We start from the raw sequence: 20,562 nt of genomic DNA, 5'->3' as shown, positions 1-20,562 counted from the left end.
GGGAGTGTAATGGACAGGGCAGCTGAAGGGTGCACTCATTCACCAGCTTCCATTGGCAAGATTTCTATGGAGCCACCAGAGGAAACTCAAACTCCTCCTCCCTTATAGATGTCCTGATGAAGAGTGGGAGTGGACACACCTCCTATGTTCCCTTTTGGTGAATTTCCTCTTCCAATGCCAGATCCCTTCTTGTCGGAGAGATGCAATTTACGCTTTCCTGTGCCAGGCTGACTGAATCTGGGCCAAGAAGCTGCAGGGGGGAAATACCACTTGCTCAAGAGCCTTTTCCATTACACTGAAAATCGGGATCAGTGGTAAAAAGGAGTTCTTATGAAAGAAATTGGGACTGAGTCTGACCTTGTGTCTAAGGGCTGGAACATACCGGGCTAATCTCAGTGTATGGGGCTTCCATTTTATTATTAGGATAATTTTAAATCATTGCAGGTTTCAGTGGCAGGATCCTTAGGGTTACTAAAGCCCCAGCAGATAATTAACCAGTCTGTAAGACCCCACTCTGAGCCCAGTGAATGCTAGGCTCTTCTTTAAAACAAGTTAGAGTCTTTTGAAAGCTGTTTATGTGCCTAACAGCACCTTGCAAGACAAACCAGGAACAGATCCTAATTCCCTTATGCCCTATTTCCAACCCATTTTCCCTCTGGGAGTCGGGGAAGGGTTATCAGTGTTGTAAAGGAACTGTGGCTTGGTATTTATGTGACATATCTTTGGGAAATCTCAGCTGTGAACTGCCTGGTATTTGTGTAGACGTGGGAGCTACAGGCATAGTTAGTCGCAGTGGTTGTGCTGCAAATGGTTCCCCGGGTGCATCTGCATATCAGCTTCCTCTGTGAAAAGAGTAGAAAGCATAAAACAGAACTTAGGACTATTCTTGTTTTCTCAAAAATATCCTTCTGTTTCCTTCCTTCCTTTGCCACAGCCTTTTGGCCACACTTCCCCAAAAGCTGCAGAACCTCTTATAATGCAGTGTTTAAATGGCGCTTCTGCCAGTAGCACCAATTCAGATATTTGGGGAGGGGGCGAAGCAAAGCCCAGCTCCCCCTTATCCTCCCTCCCCGAGAGTCCAGCTCTCCCTAGGCCAGGAAACCTCCCCTCCCTCCTTCATAGATTCCATGGCCAGAATGGACCATTGTGACCATATAGTCTGACGTCCTATAGAACACAGTCCATAGAATGTCCCCAAAATAATTCCTAGTGTCTCTCTTAGAAAAACATGAAATATTAATTTTAAAAATTGTCAATGACAGAGCATCCATCATGACCCTTGGGAAGTTGTTCCAATGGTTAGTTACTCTCACTTTTAACAATTTACATGTTGTTTCCAGTCTGAATTTGCCTAGCTTCAGCTTCCTGCCATTGCATTATGTTGTACCTTTCTCTGCTAGACTGAAGAGTCCATTATTAAGTAGTTGTTCCCCATGTAGGTACTAATTGACTGTAATTCAGTCACCAGCGCATGAGCCAGTGCTGCCAGGAGACAAGTTCTTGGCAGATTCCCTATGCGCCAGGTTGCAACACCACTAGGCTCAGCTGCCCCTTCGTCCATAGGAAAGGGCAGTTGGGTCAACTTCAATGGTGTTGTGACACGCAGCCAGAGTGACACTCTGGACCGCTCCAATAGCAGCTGTATTGATGTAGAACGGGACCACTGCTTAAAAATAGTTGGGTCATAGCCTCCTCTGGCTCTGAGGCCTTTGGAACTTTGAGCAAGTGCCAAAACATTGCGGGGCGATTCACGCTTCCACCCCCAAAGTCCTCTTTCACTGGCTTCTTCCTGCTCAAAGAAGGAAGCATGCAGCTGAGGAGCATTCCTTGGTCTCCCACCAATCCTCTCTGTAAATGCGCACACACAGTACAGAGGTTTCACCACAGGCCGAAGAGGAAATTTTTGTGAGAGGTCTGATAAAAGATGGCCCTCATTTAAAAACTGGAAGAGAAGGAGGTAATGAGGGGTGTACTGGGCTGTGTGTTGTACCGTACTGCAGCTCTCTGCTGGAAATGAGGAACTCCAGTATCCTTTGGTCTTTGGGTTCTTGTTCTATTTATTAAAGTAATTACAGCATTTTCACAGGAAACTGGATTCCCCTTCAGTTTGAGCCCTCATCGGTTCCTTCCCCTTCGGAGAGCTTTTGCAATTGCTCCCTAGCCTCAAGGCAAGAGGCCAAGGTGCGGACATAAAGTGGGGGAACCAAGAGGAAGAATTAAAGTCGAGGATGGGGGGGTGAGGCATTTTGCTTCCCTAAGAAAATGTAGTTCAGCCAGCACAGCACATTCTGTCCCTTTTTAAAAAAACACTTTCATTAGCGATTTAAGTTTTCTGTTCAGTAATACAACTTTTTGAGACTTACATTTTCTGCCTTGCATTCATTCTTTTCACTTTGCCCTCTCACTTCCTTTGCTGTTCTCTGTATTTTTCCATTGGCTTTTTTCATTTGTTTTTCTGTCAGCTGTATTTTTCTTTATAGCATATCAACTGTTCCTTTTTCCTTCTCTCCCCTTCCTCATTCTTTTCCAGTGTAGCGTTCTCTCCCTCGCTCCCTTCTCTCTCTCTCTCTCTCTGTTCCCCATTTCCAGTCTCTCTAATTTCTCCACTAGTCTAGCTTCTGCCACACTCTCGTTTCCTCCCCAGCAAATACACACACACACTAGTGCCCCTCTCCCCCCGCTCCCCAAATTACTCTGGGGCACACACAGATGGTGGCTCCCTTATCCATCCACACACTAGGGTGACCAGACAGTAAATGTGAAAAATCGGGACACAGGGTGTGTGTGTGTAATAGGAGCCTATATAAAAAAAAGCCCCAAAAATTGGGACTGTCCCTACAAAATGGGGACATCCGCTCACCCTACCACACACACACACTCTGTCTCTTTACTCCCACTTAACTCCTGGTGCTGATTCCTGATGAAGCTTCAGGGTGGGTCCAGCCCTATGACTCCCCCTGCTTGTGGCAGTACAGTATCTGTTGCGTTCTCTTCCCCCTGGAGGCTGTGCTGGCCCCCGCATAACAGTGACCCAGAGGATGTAGGGCTGGAGGGAGATGTGAGCCCTTGTGTGTGGGCATTCCCGGGGGTTGATGTCAGCAGTGGCAGGAAGGGTGGTGCTGGGAATATTGGGCCAGCAGAGCAGCAAGGGAAGGGAAATGGAGGGGACATGTCCCCTTACTCCGCGTGGCCGTGCCGATGGTAAGAGGCCTCTTTCCACGCTTTGGAAGCTGAAGGTGCTCAGTGAGACGCCAGTATATGGGGGTTTGTCCACGTATGGCCCTGAGCCAGCAGCCCAGCATCAAGCCTGCAAGTTCTGCAAGTCAAAGCCCTGCTACATAGTGAAGTCAACAGAGATTTTTCTCCTCCTTGATGAAACATGTAAAATGTTATTTTAAAAATAAAACAATAGTATTTAAATCCCTCCCCCTTTGTTTAAAAACAACAAAATGAACAAGCAGTCAATAACATGGATGTCTCCTGGTGAAGCCTCTGAAACTTGGAAATGCTGGAAACCCCCAAACTCTGCCTGAAACTGCTGCTCTTGAAACTTTTTATTTTTCACTGTAGGTTGCAGTGTCCATTCGTCCTCTCCCTTCCCCTCTCTGGCTGGCGTGGGCTGTGGGCAGGAAAGAGCTAGTGCCTTGTGCTGGGAAAGGAGCAGTAGTGTAACATGTGTGTTTGCCATATCCGCCTTTTCAGCAAAGGGGAACAGATTGTGCAGACTCTGAGCCCTGGTGATGCAGGCAGACTCCTGAGAGGCAGGGAGGCAATCTGATACTTCCACCCGAAGCTGTAGTCTGTGGTTGTGCTGCTGCTGGGCTGCCCAATGCCTTTCTGGTTTAGAGGCTGGAGTTTGCTTGCGGTGTGCACCTCCGGGCTCTGCTTCCACCTGCGTCCAGAAGCCTTTGCAAGCAGTCCCTGTACTGCGGAGCAGAGGGTGCTCTTGGTTGTTTTTTTTTTTTTTTACCTTTTGCAGATTAATAGAGTCTGGTTTCCTGTCAGGTTTTTGCATTTTCCTTCTCCGCCCCTCCCAGCCTTGTGACACACTTTTTCTTTCTTTCTGTCTTGCCACTTGCTCGTTCTGACACTGGTGCACTTGCATCCTGTATTCCAGAGCCCTCTTCTCCCTAGACTCGGCTACCTGCAGGGCTGTGGCCCTTGCTATTCCCTTCCGTCCCAGCAGATGCAGAGCAGGGTTCACCTCTCCAGGGCTCCTGCAGAGGGATACTTACAAGTGCATGGAGATGACCTAGTGAATTTCACCCAGCAGCAGGACAGCAAGTGAGCCTGGTCACTCATGAGCGCCCAAGGTAAGAAAAACAGCCACCTGCCAGATCAACTCCTGGGATGGCACTTGGTTCTGATCACTGCAGTTTCCAGTTTCACTCCTCCCCCCCTCGGAGGAGACTTCTTTGATAGTCTTTCTGCTAGCTCCTTTCTCACCCTCAGCAGGTCTAGCTCTATTTTGCATGCACAGATATATGAAGCCCAGGTTGCATTCATAGGTGCAAGCACATACCAAAATATTTTCAGGGATCAGGAGGAAGAATTGGGGGGCAAGGAAGAGGGAAGGAGATTGATTGACCAGGGCTGGCGCTAGGGAAGTTTCTCTTCCCACCCACAATACAGTCCATCCCGCCCCTTTCTGTAAAACTCGTTTGAGGATTTATGCTTCCTCTAAGTAATAAAACCACTTTGAATGTTTTCTTGCTTTACAGCTGTACTTCTCATTTCTTCCACTCTGTTTTCTTTGACCCTGATATATCTTCTATTATCTTTTCTGTCATCTTTTAACATCTATTTTCCATCCAGCATAATTTCTTTATTGTATGACAACTGTTCCTGTTTTTCCTTTTATCCTCCTCCATCATCTTCCTCTTTTTTTAGCCTGTGCAGTGGGCTGTACCTCTTCCCCCAAGTTATTAATTTCTCTCCCTTCTCCCTCCGTTACTTTGTTCTTTTCTGTCCTGTTCCCCTTTCTCATCTCTCTGTTCTTCCCTCCTCTAGTCTCTCTCCACTTCCTCTCCCCAAAATCTCTCACACACGTAGGGCTGCTCTTGCTTTACTCCAAAATTACCCTTCCATACACATGCTGTCTCCCTTTGCACCTGTCCACACTTGGAGGATTTGTTTCAAAAGTTCCCCAGCGCCCCTAAAATCCCCCCATCTCTCTCTCTCTCAATCACACACACACACACACGCCTATGCACGTTTCTTCCATCTCTCTCACTAATACACAAATACAGCCTCCCCCTTCCCCACACTGACTGTCTGTCACACACACAGAGCCTCCTTGCATCTCCCTTTATATGCACATAGCTTCCTCTCCATGCACATTCGCACATATGTACGGGCTCCTCTGAAAAGGAGCCATTCTCTCCCGTTGCAAGTGTTCTCCTCTTCCAACAGTTTCTCTCTCTTCTCCCCCCGCTCACCCTCCCAGTTTTCCTGTCCTCCCATTGCTCCCCAAGTTCTGGCCCAGCCCTTCCCCCTGTATCCCTGTCTCTCCCAGGTGTCTTCCCGCTGCCCCCATGTTCCTATTGTCTCTTCTCCCCCAGTTTTGCCATACTGGACCGGAGCCCACCTGGGGGGATCCAGTTCTCTGCTGCCTCCCTGCCTTTGCATCCCCCCGGTGGTGCCTGCAGGAAATTTGGAGGAAGTGCTGCGATATCTGTGATTTCCCTTTCCATTGCAGGCTATAGGAGCAGAGCCGTGGGAGTGGGGATGGGCAGAGAAAGGGAATGGTTTGGTCCAAAATGTCCTTGGAGAATGGTCAGGAATCACAGAGCGAGATATGTGCTTCAAAAGCTGGACAAGGAACTTAACTGAAATAGAGAAAACAATTACACTGTTCCCTCTGCCTGACTGCAGAGCTTCTGCTCAGGACCAGGTTGTCCTGTTGATTGTCTTGGATTATCAAATCCCAAAGATGTAGGCTCCGATAAGTGTGTGTCTCTCCATTAAGACTATGGTGTGATTGCTACCAGAACCTCACAACAATTCAGCAGAGTTTAGAAACAGCTAAAGAGGCTACCTGTTTCTTCTGTACTGAGAATTTTGATCTGTCTCAAATATGTAGGATATTGGGGTAATAGGGTGATATTGTGTCCTGGTTTACTTTTGGATAAGTTTTGGACTGGATTGTGACACTTAAAAGGAAGGCCTGGGACTTCTTAGATTTGACATTTCTCAGCCTCACATCCTTAAACCAGGGCCATTTAAGATGAAGATTTACTTCCAGGACTGGCAGTGTTGTTCTGATTTCCGATTTCTCAGTAAAGCAAGGGAATTGCCCCGTATCCCAGCAGAACTAACAAGGGGTTTTTGTGTTCTGGAATTCTTCTAGCAATCTATCCTGCTCTCTCAGATGGTCTTTCCCCTTGTGGATTGGGAGCGGGGAGGCCTCCAAATAGCATGCTTGAAATGTGACAGCATCCCAAGAGTTGGCCATTTATGGCCTTTTGTCAGTGACCTTTCCTTCCCGAATGCTGAAACAACAGCATTCTAATTTTTCTGTCACCTGTTGACTTGCGGGCCTATTGAGAAGTAGAATTTCTACAAGTCAAGAATATTATCACAGGCTCCCAGATAGTCAATTGCTTGTCTTCCCCCAGCTCTAGTGCTATTATTTCTCATGGTCTGTTGGCTAGTTTTGTGGGCATGAAAAGTACTTTGAGTCAGGGGCCCTGGGGGGTGATTAGTGCCCCCACGGTGAAAATATTGGGGGTGCGGATCTATCGTTCTGCCCCCCAAGTTTTCCACCCCCACACTACCTCATGCAGACAAGAGGGGGGCCAGAAGGAAGGGCTAGAGTGGCCACCAAGGTGCACAAGATCAGGCTGGCCACCGGGGAGCAGGTAGGACTCCCCAGCTCAGCCTGGGCCTATCTTTCAGACACTAGCCACTGTGGGTCCTGGCGGAGATGTCCAGCGTGGGGGAGGGGCAGGACACATGCATCAGATGCTGGGGTGGGGGACAGGACAGGGCACCAGCACCTGAGCAGGGTGGCAGGGGGGCCAGTAGCTAAAAAGTATGTGTGGGAGCTCAGGAGGCACTGGGCACCAACCACAGAGGAACAGCCGTAGGAACTACCAGGGAAGCCTCTTCCCAGGCTGGAGCCAGCTCCCTGCCCTTCTCCAGGCTTAAAAGCTCCCCTTGCTCCCCCTTCTATCCCTCCACTGTCCCATTCACAGGGCACTCACCCCCCCCCCCCCCCGCTTTCAGTTGCGCCATTTTAGTCATTCTGCATGATTCCACCTTGCGTTGTAGGTTCTTTTGTGTACTGGGTCCCATACCTGACATTCTGTGAGGCCCTGGCATGTCTCGTGTACCCTTTCATTATGTCATCCTGCAAGGATTGTGGGACTACGGTACAATTGCCATAGGTAATCAGACCTCGCATTTCAGAGAGTTTCCCTCTCACTGCACCAAGCTGCAGGCTGGGACACCTGATAAGTAACTGGCCTTTGAAAATCTCCCCCCAGGGCAACACTGTCTTGGCTGTTGTTCAGTTCATAGCCCCTAGGTTTACCCCAGTCTGCTCCAATATAGGTCTAAAGGCTAACGCCACTTCGCCTTCCCTTCCACTGGACTGAGAACAGTTACTCCGGAATGGAGAATCGGGACATCGGTCTTTGACTCCAAGACGTTTTCATGTCGCTGCCTCCAGTAAGAGATGGTCCTGAACTAAGCGAATAATGAACCTTGTAACGTGTGTGGAAACAGTACGGTCTCCATCCATGCACCTCGGTCAATTTATCACCATTCGGATTTCCAGCAACTAAATTTGGACCCTTCGTTGAACAAACTCTCCCAACAAATTTAACTTTAGTGACCAAGAGCTGTTGCCAGTTCAGAGCCCAGGGAAAGCAGCAGCAATTCGGACCATTTATGAAAATGAGGGTTTTAGACAGGTTTTCTCTGATTCTTCATTTTGCTCTTTGGGCAAATTATGACTCCCGTTAAAAAGCCAATAACAGTTTTTTAAACACAAAGGCTTTGGCTACACTTACACTTCAAAGCGCTAAGTGTAGTCAAAGCGCCAGCGCTGGGAGAAAGCTCTCCCAGCGCTGTCCGTACTCCACCTCCCTGTGGGGAATAACGGACAGCGCTGGGAGCCGCGCTCCCAGCGCTGGGGCTTTGACTACACTGGCGCTTTGCAGCGCCGCAATTTGCAGCGCTGGAGAGGGTGTGTTTTCACACCCTGCTGCAGCACTGCAAATTTGTAAGTGTAGCCAAGCCCTTAGGGCAGGTCTAGACTTAACATGCTGCATCGGTGCAGCTGCACTGCGATAGCACTTGAATGAAGACGCTCTATGCCGACGGGAGAGAGCTCACCCATTGGCACAGTTCATCTGCCTCCCCGAGAGGCGGTAGCTGTATTGACAGAAAACGGTTCCTCCACTGACATAGCGCTGTCTATGCTGGGGGTTAGGTCGATATATTACGTCACTCTGGGGTGACGTAGTTATACTGATTTAGATCTGTAGTGTAGACCAGACCTTATTTTCTCTGAATTATATGTAAATTCATCCCCTTTGGAGCCTCGTGTTTTCTGGGATGAGCTTCCAAGGCATTATGTGAAATCTTCGAGAGTCTGCCAGCCCCCTCTGTAGACAATCTCCAATGCTGCAAAAACAGCAAACCTGTGGTATTTCCAGTGTACTGTTTATAATAAAAAACTACCGGTATCTTGAATGTTTGCTTTAACCAACTTTTAGCACATTTTGAGCCCAATCCTGACTCCTTATGCAACCCAAACTCCTTGGGCGTGCAAGGAATGTAAGATCAAGCCCTTTATTGGTTTTAACATAAACCTTGGGCCAAATTCTCCATGGTTTTGCCAGTGCAACTCTATTAATGTAAAAGCAGCAAAGAGTCCTGTGGCGCCTTATAGACTAACAGAAGTTTTGGAGCATGAGCTTTCGTGGGTGAATAATGTAAGTAGGCTTGCCTTGGTGTAACAGAGAGGAGAATTTCACCCCCAGAATTTAATGCTCCATGCTCCAATGTCAAGAGTTTTGATGAATTTATGAAAGCACATCAGAAACTGACAAAAAGTGTTTCCGTAAATCAAACAGTTACTAGAAAGATACTAGGGTCAGCTTTTAATAAAGTTCTCCATTTGACTTTTCCCTGGCAATCACCCCTGTTTGCCCTGCACTCCAATTGTAAACATTTGTTTTGATACATGCAGGAGCCTTCACAGATGACCATTTTCCAACTGGAAAACATTGACTATCAAAAGTCTGAACAAACTTGTAAATAACGGAGTGAGCAAGAACAAACTAACCCCATTTATAAAGGCTGCCACAAGTCTATTTTTGCTCTGGTTCAAACTGGTGTGTGAAATGTGGACATTTCCTCTGGTTTGGGGCACTCCTGGTGGAGCCACAACCTTTACTGAATTCACTAGGGTTGCATGGTCATAAATGAGAGTGGCAGTTGGCCCATTACATCTCTCTTAGTAAATAACATCCATGTTGATGTAAAAGTTGGGAGCACAGCAATCAACACCATGGGACCTGATTTTTCACCACTGAAATTATTATTTAGTATTTGTATTATTATAACATTAGAAGTTATGGTGGATTATAGTCTATTAAAAAAATTAAAAACAGATTTTTATGGTTATTTACACATTTTTTCTTTAAAAAAAATAAACCTGTTTAAAATGAAATCTGAATTTAATACAAAATATGTTGGTGACATTGCACTCTATATGATTTCATGAAAATATGCTAATGAGTGTGAATATAATGCAACTGGAAATGCTTCATGCAAAAGGTCCCTTGTAAGGTATCATTGCAAAGCTTATAATCTACTGAGTGTGGTTATTCTATTGGTATAAATGTATCACTCTTTTATCAGAAACTAGAAATATGAAATATAACTCTGAGGTCCTATTGTAGTTATGCAAAGTGTGGGCCACTAATGGTGGTTTGGAATCTTGATGGCTCCCATCAACCATGACAATTGACTGTGGGTGGCTCTGTTTGCTTGCAGGCCTTCCTGTGAGTCAGGCTGGGAGGAATGAGGGCTTGGAGTTTTACAGGGACATGTGATCATGTCATCTGAACTGGAATCCATCTTTAATCTGGTGCTTTTCCATTTAGAAAGAGGGGTGGGAACCCAGAGAGGGACAAAGGATTCCCACCTTATGCAAAAGGTATATAAGGAGGTGGAACAGAACAAAGGAGACTGCAATTATAATAAATCCCCTAGCTACCACCTGAGCTGGAACAAGGGCTGTACCAGGGGAAAGGATTGTGCCCAGACTAGGAAGGCGTCCAGTCTGTGAAAGAGACTTATTGAAACATCTCTGAGGGCGAGATTTTATCTGTATTCTGCTTTCTTACTGTATTAGGCATAGACTTGCATGTTTTATTTTATTTTGCTTGGTAATTCACTTTGTTCTGTCTGTTATTACTCGGAACCACTTAAATCCTACTTTTTGTATTTAATAAAAATCACTTTTTACTTCTTAATTAACCCAGAGTATGTATTAATACCTGGGGGAGCAAAGAGCTGTGCATGTCTCTCTATCAGTGTTCTAGAGGGTAAACAATTTATGAGTTTACCCTGTATAAGCTTTATACAGGGTAAAATGGATTTATTTGGGGTTTGGACCCCATTGGGAGCTGGGCATCTGAGTGCTGGAGACAGGAGCACTTCTTAAGCTGTTTTCAGTGAAGCCTGCAGCTGTCGGGGGATGTGGTTCAGACCGGGGTCTGTGTTTGCAGCTGGCAAGCATGTCTGGCTCAAACAAGGCACGGTTCTGGAGTCCCAAGCTGGCAAGGAAAACGGGCTTGGGGTAGTCCCAGCACATCAGCTGGCAGTTCCCAAGGGGTTTTCTGTGATCCAACCCCGTCACAATGTTAAGGGCTACATTTATTATAATCTTTTAAAACATTTAAATAAAAAATAAATATGCTGAATCCAGGAGCCTTTATCAAGAACTTTGAGTTTAAAGGCTGCTTTTCTATATTAAGAAAGATCTTTTCCCTCTGATTCTAACTTTTGAGGTCAAGCTTTATAAATGTGGGACAATAGTAGTAATTAAGCAATATACAATTCACCATTTTCTAACATATTAAAAATGTACAGTTCATAAGAATCTGAAAATATGAAACTATATAATTGCTTAAATAAATATATATATAGTTATAGTGTACTGTCCTAGATAGCAAAAAGATGTACCAAATCTAGTGTAAATGCTCTAGTTAGTTGTAAATCAACATATTTTAATGGTTATATCAGCCCATGAGAATGCGCCTTTCTTTTGAAAAATAACTGAAGTGCAAATGGAAATCAGTTATTTAAATCGAGGCTTTACACTTGGTTACTTAAATCAGCAATCCACCCTGCTAGGAGCCCCTGTCTTGGACCAGGACTCCATTGTGCTAGGTGCTGTATGTACACAGAACAAAAAGTCCCTGCCCAAAGACCTTGCAATCTAGTCACTAGGAGTGAGATCCTGGCCTCACTGAAGTCAGTGGGAGTTTTGCCATTGATGTCAGAGGAGCCAGGATTTCACCCTTAGGAGCTTTGCCCACTGACTTCTGCAGAAGCTGGGTAGGGCTCATAGAGTGCTGCCCTCATTGCTGAGGCTACAGTGCCTCTATTGTGCCTGGTTTCAGAGTAGCAGCCGTGTTAGTCTGTATCCGCAAAAAAAACAGGAGTACTTGTGGCACCTTAAAGACTAACAAATTTATTGTAGCATGAGCTATTGTGCCTGTACTTTTAAAAAAGGAAAAAAGAAAAAGAATAAGTTTATTTTCAGTACAGATGGATTTTTACAAGTGTGCACATCAAACAGCCTCCATCTCCCTCACCCCAACATTTCCTCAAAAATGCTGCCTTCACCCTCCTGTCTGGGTCAGTAGTTTTAATGGAGGTGAATATTTTCGGGAGAGTAACCTTTCTGCTTGTGATTTGTTCAAGGGCTCAGGAGTTATAATGGTCGCTGTAAGATTTATATGATTGCTATCTGTGGCACAGATCCAACAAGGTAATAAAAAGTGTGTCTGTTCTAGCTTCCTCAGCCACTTTTTTCTCTCCTCGTGGCCCCCCTCACTTTTGCCCCTTGCAGACAAAAAGGGAAAACAATGTCAGTCTATTTAAATTGCAGCTTTGGCAGAACTGGGTTATACCCATTTCACATATGACGTGTCCTAAATGTAGTCGGTGAATTACTTCTTTCTGGAGGATTGTCACAATGGCTTCAGTTAAAGTTACAAGTGGTTTTCAGATTTTATTTTAAATCTAGACCTCTCTTCCCCTCCACATTCTCCTGCCAAATATTTGGATTCCAGAAGAGACTAAATTTAGTGAGGCCATATCCTGCCATCAGTGCACATGCAAAACTATCTACTGAAATCAGTGGGGAGTTTTGCATTTAAAATCACTGGCAGATAGGGCGCTTACATTTTTATACAAAAAACCCTAGTACATTTTGCAAAGCTCACGAAAGTAAAGAACGAATAGCACTATTAACAGCTGGGCATAATGTATGTAGTTCCTGTGCAAGTGTAGCAGAGGGATAGTTCTTGTAAAAGCCCCACTAGGCCTCATCTGCTTTCACTGCTGTATGTGGCATTGCTTTTCAATGTTATCAGCTGCGATGAGTCTGTGTAGCAACTCAACAGGAAAGAGGAATGTGTCAAACATCCCTGGAAGTCTCTCAGAAATGCCAAACTAAATGTTTTAGTTTATAGTGGGTAAATATACATAGTTCTGTATAAATTACTAGAGGCTTAGGACTTGTTTCTTCAGTGACCGAATCTCTGTGTAAAGTAAATAGGTATAGCAATGACAGATGCTTGGATTCTGATGTCTAAAGTCTGTTTTGGCATAGTCAGATAGACTTTCTCTTTGCACGAATATCGTGCTATTCTGTGAGCCCTCTTAAATAGTAACATTTTAAAGTAAACTGGGTAAAGTTGTGAGAAAATTCATAAGCATGAAGCAAAAAGAACAGGGGTACTTGTGGCACCTTAGAGACTAACAAATGTATTTGAGCATAAGCTTTCGTGGGCTACAGCCAGTGATGAGCTGCCAAAATCTTAACAACCGGTTCCCTATAAAAAGTTCTGATTTAAGGGGTGGAACGGGGGAGGGGCAGGGGGAGACATGGCCGGGGGCCCCTGCAGGGCCTGGGACAATTGCCTCACTTGCCCCCTCCCCTCCCCTCTGGCCAGCCCGGGAGCTTGCAGCAGGACTCCCACACACACCTTGCTGGGCCTCTCAAAAAGCGGCAGCAGGAGGACTCCGGAGCTCAGCTGAGCCGCCCAGCTGGTGCCGGTGGCTGGCCACGCCGCAGCTGGGGGGAAGCGGGGGAAGGGCCAGGGGACCCTCAGCCTCCCCAGCTGGGAATCCTGGGAGCAACAGGATGGTCCGGCCCGCAGACCGGAGTTCTTTGCCCACCCTCTGGCCCTTTAACAACCCGTTCTCCATGGAGGTCTAATTTTAGCAACTGGTTCTTGGGAACCTGTGGGAACCGGCTCCAGCTCACCACTGGCTACAGCCCACTTCTTTGGATGCATAGAATGGAACACACAGAAAGAAGATATTTATACATACAGAGAACATGAAAAGGTGGAAGTAGCCATGCCAACTGTAAGCAGGAAGGTTCCTTATCAGTGTTAGAAAAACAGTCTTTGGACCTGATCCAAACCTCATTGAAGTCAGTGGGAAGACTCCCATTGACCTCCATGGGCACTGGATTGGGTCCCTTCATTGGTGATTAAGTTTTCCTCATTAATGTGGATAAAATAGGATATTTGCTATGTGAATGCCGGAATAGGCTATATGGTGGTAGTATGTACATGGATGCCATTAGCAGCTAACAGATTGTTTCCCTTTTGTTTTGTGAGTATGTGTGTATGTGGACATATGTTTATAAACTAATTCTGAAAAATTTATATGTGATACATAAAATACTTCTACATAATGATCATTGTAACAAATATCCGTATGTGCAATGCTAGATTGGTTAATGGCTATGGGTTTGTTTAATGGGTTTCCGGATATTGTTTCTACACCTAAACAGAAGAGCCATTTCCATAAAGATTAAAAATAACAATGAAGAAACTCTTAAAATATTTCCCTCTGTGAAATCTGAATCCTGAGCATTAGTAAACGGGGAAAGCACCTGAAGTCGCTTTACTCTGTGTGTGTGTGTTTTAAATAGGATTATTTACTTTCTTCTTGCAGCACTCTATGGGTTCTTCCAAAACTCTACCACTGCACCTTAGTCCGGAACAAGAATGAACTCTTCCATTCCAGACCTCAGTCCCACACTGCAGCTCCTATTTATTGGCTTCTCCTGAACAAAGAATTGCAGTTCCATCAATCTCTAGTGACTTTGTAGTATACCCAAACATTCACTTTGTTGAGATTATCAAACTCATTTCACTAGTGACCTGGGAGAGTTGTGTTTCTTTTTGCAGCCTTTGCCATGACAGATGTTGGTGCAATGTGAAACGCAAAGTATTTAAACTCCTGTCTCAAGTCAGAAAGGGTGTGCTTTTTTTTCCTTCTGCTTTGATTGTTAGAAGAAATAAAGGAGTCTTATGTTTCCTGTAGGGCTGGAAACACTGAATCAGTTTATTTTTACCTGAAACTCTATGGTCAGAAGGGAGGATGGGACTTCTGAGACATCTCCATGTGGAGTGTTGTTGTACATGTTGGTGTTTGTATGATTCCCCTGTGCTCACTGGGGCTAATGACAGTAGGAGCCTCCTGGTTAAATGCTGCTGACAGTTTTGGACATGCAATGTCAGTGAATTCAGGAGTGTTGCACAGGTGTGAGAATATGTTGGCCTTTTGTATACATTACTGATGAGGGTAGATTGAACTCTCCACTTGAAGAAAGCAATCAGAAAACGATATTCGTTGCTGAAGGGCTGGGCAGAAATGCTGGTAATTTTAACCATCACTTTGGGGGCTGGCAAGTTATCAGAAAGGTTCCGATCTTTTTTCTATAATGTGGAAGCCACAATGACTCAAAGTTGCATCATCGTGACGTTGATGCTAAGTCACAACCTGATAGTGTGTCAGCCTGAAGCTATTTCACCAGGGACAACATCAGAAAAAATAGCATTTGAGCCTGTTAAATTACAGGTGTCACCAACCCTATATGGCATCCTTGGGCCTACATTTGGAACATTGGCTATTGGAGGCAAGCAAGGGGCAGATTGTAAACATTCTTTGTTTCTCTTTCTTTTTCTGATATCTAGGTTTCACCTGCCTGAATTTCATATATAGCTGAACTTTGTTTTTAATGGGCCCATTATTGATTTGTGAGAAGAAGAAAAAGTTGAATTTGTGAATACTGATAGAATCACAGAAACGCAGGGCTAGGAGTCATCACGTCCAGTCCCCTGTGCTGAGGCAGGACCAAGTGAACCTAGACCATCCCTGACAGGTGTTCATCCAACTCGTGCTTAAAAACCTCCAATGATGGGGATTCCACAACCTCCTTTGGAAGCCTATTTCAGAACTTAACTGCCTTCAGAGTTGCAAAGTTTTCCCTAATATTTAACCTAAATCTCCCTTGCTGCAGATTAAGCCCGTTACTTCTTTTCCTGCCTTAGTGGACATGGAGAACAACTGATTACCGTCCTCTTTCTAACAGCCCTTAACATACTGGAAGACTGTTAGCAGGTCCCCATCTTCCCCCTTGCCTCCCGTCATCTTTTCCCAAGACTAAAAATGCCCAGTTTTTTAAACTGTTCCTTAGAGGTCAGGTTTTCTAAATCTTTTATCATTTTTGTTGCTCTCCTCTGGACTCTCCACATCTTTCCTGAAGTGTGGTGCCCAGTATTGGACATAGTGCTCCAGCTGAGGTCACCTGGTGCCTAGCCTTGGCACTGGTGCTCCAGCTATGTATCAGTGCTGAGTAGAGCAAGACTATTACCTCCCGTGTCTTATCTATGACACTACTGGTAATGCATCCCAGAATGATATTAGCCTTGCACCTGTATCACATTGTTGACTCTTATTCAACTTGTGATCCACTATAACCCCAGATCCTTTTCAACAGTATTCCCCATTCTGTAGTTGCACATTTTGATTTCTCCTTCCTAAGTGAAGTTCTTTGCATTTGTCACCTTTGTTCAGCTTGTCCTTGTCCATCTCTCCACGAACGCAAGTCGACACCATGCCATTCTATTTTGTTGTGAGCATGTTCTTTCAATTTCTGGCCAAAAAGTTTTGTCATGGGACAACCCAGCACATTTTCGGTCTGCCCATCGGTCGCTTGTGGTCTCTGGAGATCCAGTCACTGATGCAGGTTGTCCACCTATTCTCTTGCCTGCGGACTATATGACCCGTCCATCTTCGCTTTGCGTTGTACATTGCCTGCACTACATTGGTCACCTCTGTATGTCTTCTGAGTTCCTCATTCGGTATATGATCACGGAGCGATATCTTACACATTCGCCTTTCCATTGCTCTCTGGTTGACAGCAAATTTTTCTTTCTCCGCTTTCGTCATTGGCCAGCTTTCTGCTCCATATATCATTGCTGGCAAATCAGTGGAGTTATACAGTTCTTTCCTTTTCTTCATGGGCAGTTCATCATCCATTAGGGATGTCTTTATTTTGCTGAAACTTGGCCACCCTGCCTTTTGCCTCCTACTGCATTCCCCTTTGAATGAGTTGTCTCTGCTCAGCTGCTGACCCAGGTAGATATATTTGTCGACCTCCTTGATTTCTTTCCCATTTACAGTGATGATTCCTTCTGCACAATGCTCATTCCACATCCACTTCGTCTTCAACATGTTCACTTCCAACCTGATATCATGTGAAAGTGTTTGCAGTTGCTTGTCATGGGGTCACTCGCCACCCTGGCGCCTCCTGCTGGGTGTTTTGGGAATTAGCTCAGTCCCAGTGGGTGCGCCCTCGGGTGGTGTGGCTCTCCCATCCTCACCTCCACCTGCAGACCCATTACAGCTCCTTCCCCTTGGCATCTGCTTTGTGGCACAGCCCTCCGGCCATGTCACCATCCGGTTTCCCCCTTCTGGGGGACTCCTCCAACAAGAGTCCAGCCACTCCTCTCAGTGGCTTTGCAGTCCCCAGCTCCTTCAGCAGCTGTTGGGAGGAGGGGCAGGCCCGCCCACTACTCCAGGCCCTGGCCCAGGGACCCGGCTAACAGTAGCTTCCTGCTGCCTCTTTCTTCCAGCTCACTATCTCTATTCCCTGGGCCATTTCCCTGCAGCCTCAGTTCCTTCTGCTCCTGCCTCTGGCTCCAGCTCCTTTGTCCTCTTTCCAGGGCCTCAAGCCTGTTAGTCCTGGCAGCCCACCAGGAGCCATCCAGGAAGCCAGTCTTCTCTCTAGGGCTCTGTGACGGGTCTGGCACCCCAGCACCCCCTTGTGGCAGGGGCGGGCTGGGGGGTCTAGCGCCGCGCCACTCACTTGTCCTTCGGTCTGCCCCTGGTAGCCGGCGTATTACGGCCTACCGGCCAGAGTCCATAAACCCCCCCTTCGGGGCGGGGTAGCACGGCCTAGCGGCCGGAGTCCATAAACACCCCCTTCGGGGTGGGGTAGCACGGCCTAGCGGCCAGAGTCCATAAACACCCCCTTCGGGGCAGGGTAGCACGGCCTAGCGGCCGGAGTCCAACAACCTCCTCCTCGGAGTGGGGTAGCACGGCCTAGCGGCCAGAGTCCATAAACACCCCCTTCGGGGTGGGGTAGCACGGCCTAGCGGCCCGAGTCCAACAACCTCCTCCTCGGAGTGGGGTAGCACGGCCTAGCGACCGGAGTCCAACAACCTCCTCCTCGGAGTGGGGTAGCACGGCCTAGCAGCCAGAGTCCATAAACACCCCCTTCGGGGCGGGGTAGCACGGCCTAGAGGCCGGAGTCCATAAACACCCCCTTCGGGGCGGGGTAGCACGGCCTAGCGGCCGGAGTCCATAAACACCCCCTTCGGGGCGGGGTATTAAGGGGTGGGGTAGGGGGACTCGGGCCCGCCCTCTCCACCGAGCCCCGACCCAGGGCCCTGATTGTGGCAAGCTCTCCTTGCCGCCCGCTCGGCGGGGATCCGCCCGCAACACGCCGAGCGGTACTGCAGCTTTAAGGCTGTCAGTCTCGACAATCCCCCTGGGTCACTTCCTACCCTGTCTAGCCGGATGTCTGCGTTGTGGGAGCGGTTCCCCCGTAGGTCCCTCACGGCCGGCGTCCCTCCCCGGGGTGTCCGGGGCGGCCTCTGCTCGGCTGGCGCCCCGGTCCAGGCTCATGGGCTCTCCTTCCGCAGGAGCTGATGGTCTGCGTCCTTCTCCCCCGGTGGCCAGCCCAGACTGAGCAGACCTGCAGGCTTTTATACCGGTCTGCCAGTTGGAGCATGCCCAGCAGAGCTTCCTGGGCGTGGCTTCCTCTGCTAGCAAAGAAGGGTTAACCCCTGCTGTACCAGTGCGGGGCTGTCCCGCCCCGTCACAGGCTCCCTGCAGCAGACTCCCTCACTCTGGTCTGCAACATTCTTTTATATGGGCCGGCTGGGACCTGATTGGTTGGTCCAGCTGCCACCCTAATTTTCTGCAGCCACTGCCCTAATTGGCTGTTTGCCGCTCAGCCTCCCTAGCCAGGTTTTAACCCTCTGAGGCCAATGCGGGACAGGTGCCCTGCCACATTGCTGTAATTTGTTCTCCAGTTCTGCTGTGTCCTTTGCCAGTATTACACAGTCGTCAGCGAAGAGAAGATGCGTTAACTGTTCATCAATTCTCGTTCCTTCTTCCCAGTTCAGTTTCTTGAACAGTGACTCCAATACTGCTGCAAACAGCTTCAGTGAAATTATGTTGCCTTGTCTGACTTCTCTGCTTATAGTAATAATGCAGGGGACATTAAATAATGCTATCTCTGTCAAGCAATTGTGGTTAATTTCTTCCAGCAGGTCGATGTATCTCGGGTCGATTCCAATTTCATTGAGCGCATTGAGTATAGCGTTGATCTCTACTGAGTCAAATGCCTTTTTGTAGTTGACAAATGCAATACACAATGGTACTTTGTATTCCTTGCATTTTTCAGTGAGCTGCCGAACTGAGTGGATGTGATCAATTGTTAAATATCCTGAGCGGAAACCAGCTTGTTCTCTGCTTTCGTGCATTTCAAGATCCCGCTTAATCCAATTGAGTATGATGTGGGTGAAGACTTTATATACTTGTGAGAGAACTGTAATCGGACAGTTGTTGCTCATTTCTTTTGAATCACTTTTCTTCATCAATAGTATTGTTTTTGATTTCTTCCATGCATATGGAAGACACTTTGCACTTGTCTTTACTGAATTTCATCTTGTTGAATTCAAACCAATTCTCAAATTTGTCAAGGTCATTTTGAATTCTAATCCTGTCCTCCAAAGTGTTTGCAACCCTTCCCCTCTCCCTCACTCCCTGTTTAGTGTCCTCTGAAAATTTTATAAGCATACTCTTATCGATATCTGAAGTTGCCAAATTTAATTTGAATTTTCCCAAGGTCTCCTCAGCACTGGTATAGTAGATGTTTTGCTGGTTAGGATTGGGGTATATTGGCAGATTATTGCAGAGCATGTATCCTAGAAATGAGTGTCCACTAATCAGTGGATTATGATTATGAATGTTATTTGGGATAAAAAATTCAAAAGCACCTAAGTTATAAGCCTGGTTTTTCCTGGACATTGCCTCTTTTTTTATCCTCCATCCTCTGTCTGGGAGGATTTTTCAAATAACAGGCAGTGTCCGGGACTTTTCAGAGCCAGATGCTGCAGCTCGGAAAGAGGCCCAATTGGTCTGCTTCCAGATGGGTCCCTTCCCTGCATTGACAGCTGATTGGGCCATTCCTCTGCAGCCACAGCTGTCGAATCCCGCCCACTCAGGCCCTGGTTCCTAGCCCTGGGGAGCGGGCCCTCAGAGAGGCGCTAATTGACAGCTGTTGCTGCATCCTGGACTTGTTCCAGCTGCCCTGTCACCATGACAGGGCGCGACGCTGTCGTCCCCCCCACCTCCAGTGAGTAACCCTGCTGCAGGTATCACCTCCAGCTCCCCGAAATGTACCCTCCTCTAGATCCCTTCCTCCCCTCCCCCACAGTGTCCTCTTTTTGGAGACCTGAAATATGGTAACCCTAAAGTCCTGTTTATTTTAATGAGAATCCTAATGGGAGTTAAGCAACTAACATTTTGAAAATGGGATTTAGATTTCTAAGTCACTCAAGTGCTTTTGAAAATTTTACCCTTTGTTTCTTCTAAAAAAAAAACTCTCTGAAAAGACAAAACAAATTAACAACCGAAAGTTAAAGTTGTGACAGATGAGTTTAAAAAAAAATCCCAAGGAAATTCATAGTTAATAGAGCCATTGCATTTTTAACTCACCACATTATATCAATGTGTTGTAAGGATGTCAAACACTGATTAAGTAGCATAACGTATTTGCTGTAGTGCCCAGACATTAAAGAGCAAGTTGAGAATGGAGTGTCAGGCGTAATTGTCCGTTTTCTCATTTTATTGGCTTGTGTCACATCCCTAACATTACTTTAAATGTAGCTTTGTGTATCTTTGAGTTTCCCCTTATTTTCCCAATGGCTAGTAATATTT

At 46.6% G+C, this 20,562-nt stretch overlaps 1 protein-coding gene across 1 annotated transcript in view; it reads left to right on the top strand.

The window, feature by feature from the left end:
- The first annotated feature begins 3,854 nt into the window (after nucleotides 1-3,854).
- The window catches only part of CARD11 (caspase recruitment domain family member 11), a 73,495-nt gene continuing 56,787 nt past the window's right edge, over nucleotides 3,855-20,562 (top strand). The window contains exon 1 of the mRNA XM_044978605.1: nucleotides 3,855-4,313. Within this exon, the coding sequence (XP_044834540.1) occupies nucleotides 4,301-4,313 (13 nt within the window). The 5' untranslated portion in view covers nucleotides 3,855-4,300. The remainder of the gene's footprint in view (nucleotides 4,314-20,562) is intronic.

Source organism: Mauremys mutica, chromosome 11 (genome assembly GCF_020497125.1).
Source record: "Mauremys mutica isolate MM-2020 ecotype Southern chromosome 11, ASM2049712v1, whole genome shotgun sequence".
Classification (NCBI taxonomy): Eukaryota; Metazoa; Chordata; order Testudines; family Geoemydidae; genus Mauremys; species Mauremys mutica.
The sequence above is the reverse complement of the archived record's forward strand: the minus strand, read 5'-3'. Positions and strand labels throughout refer to the sequence as shown.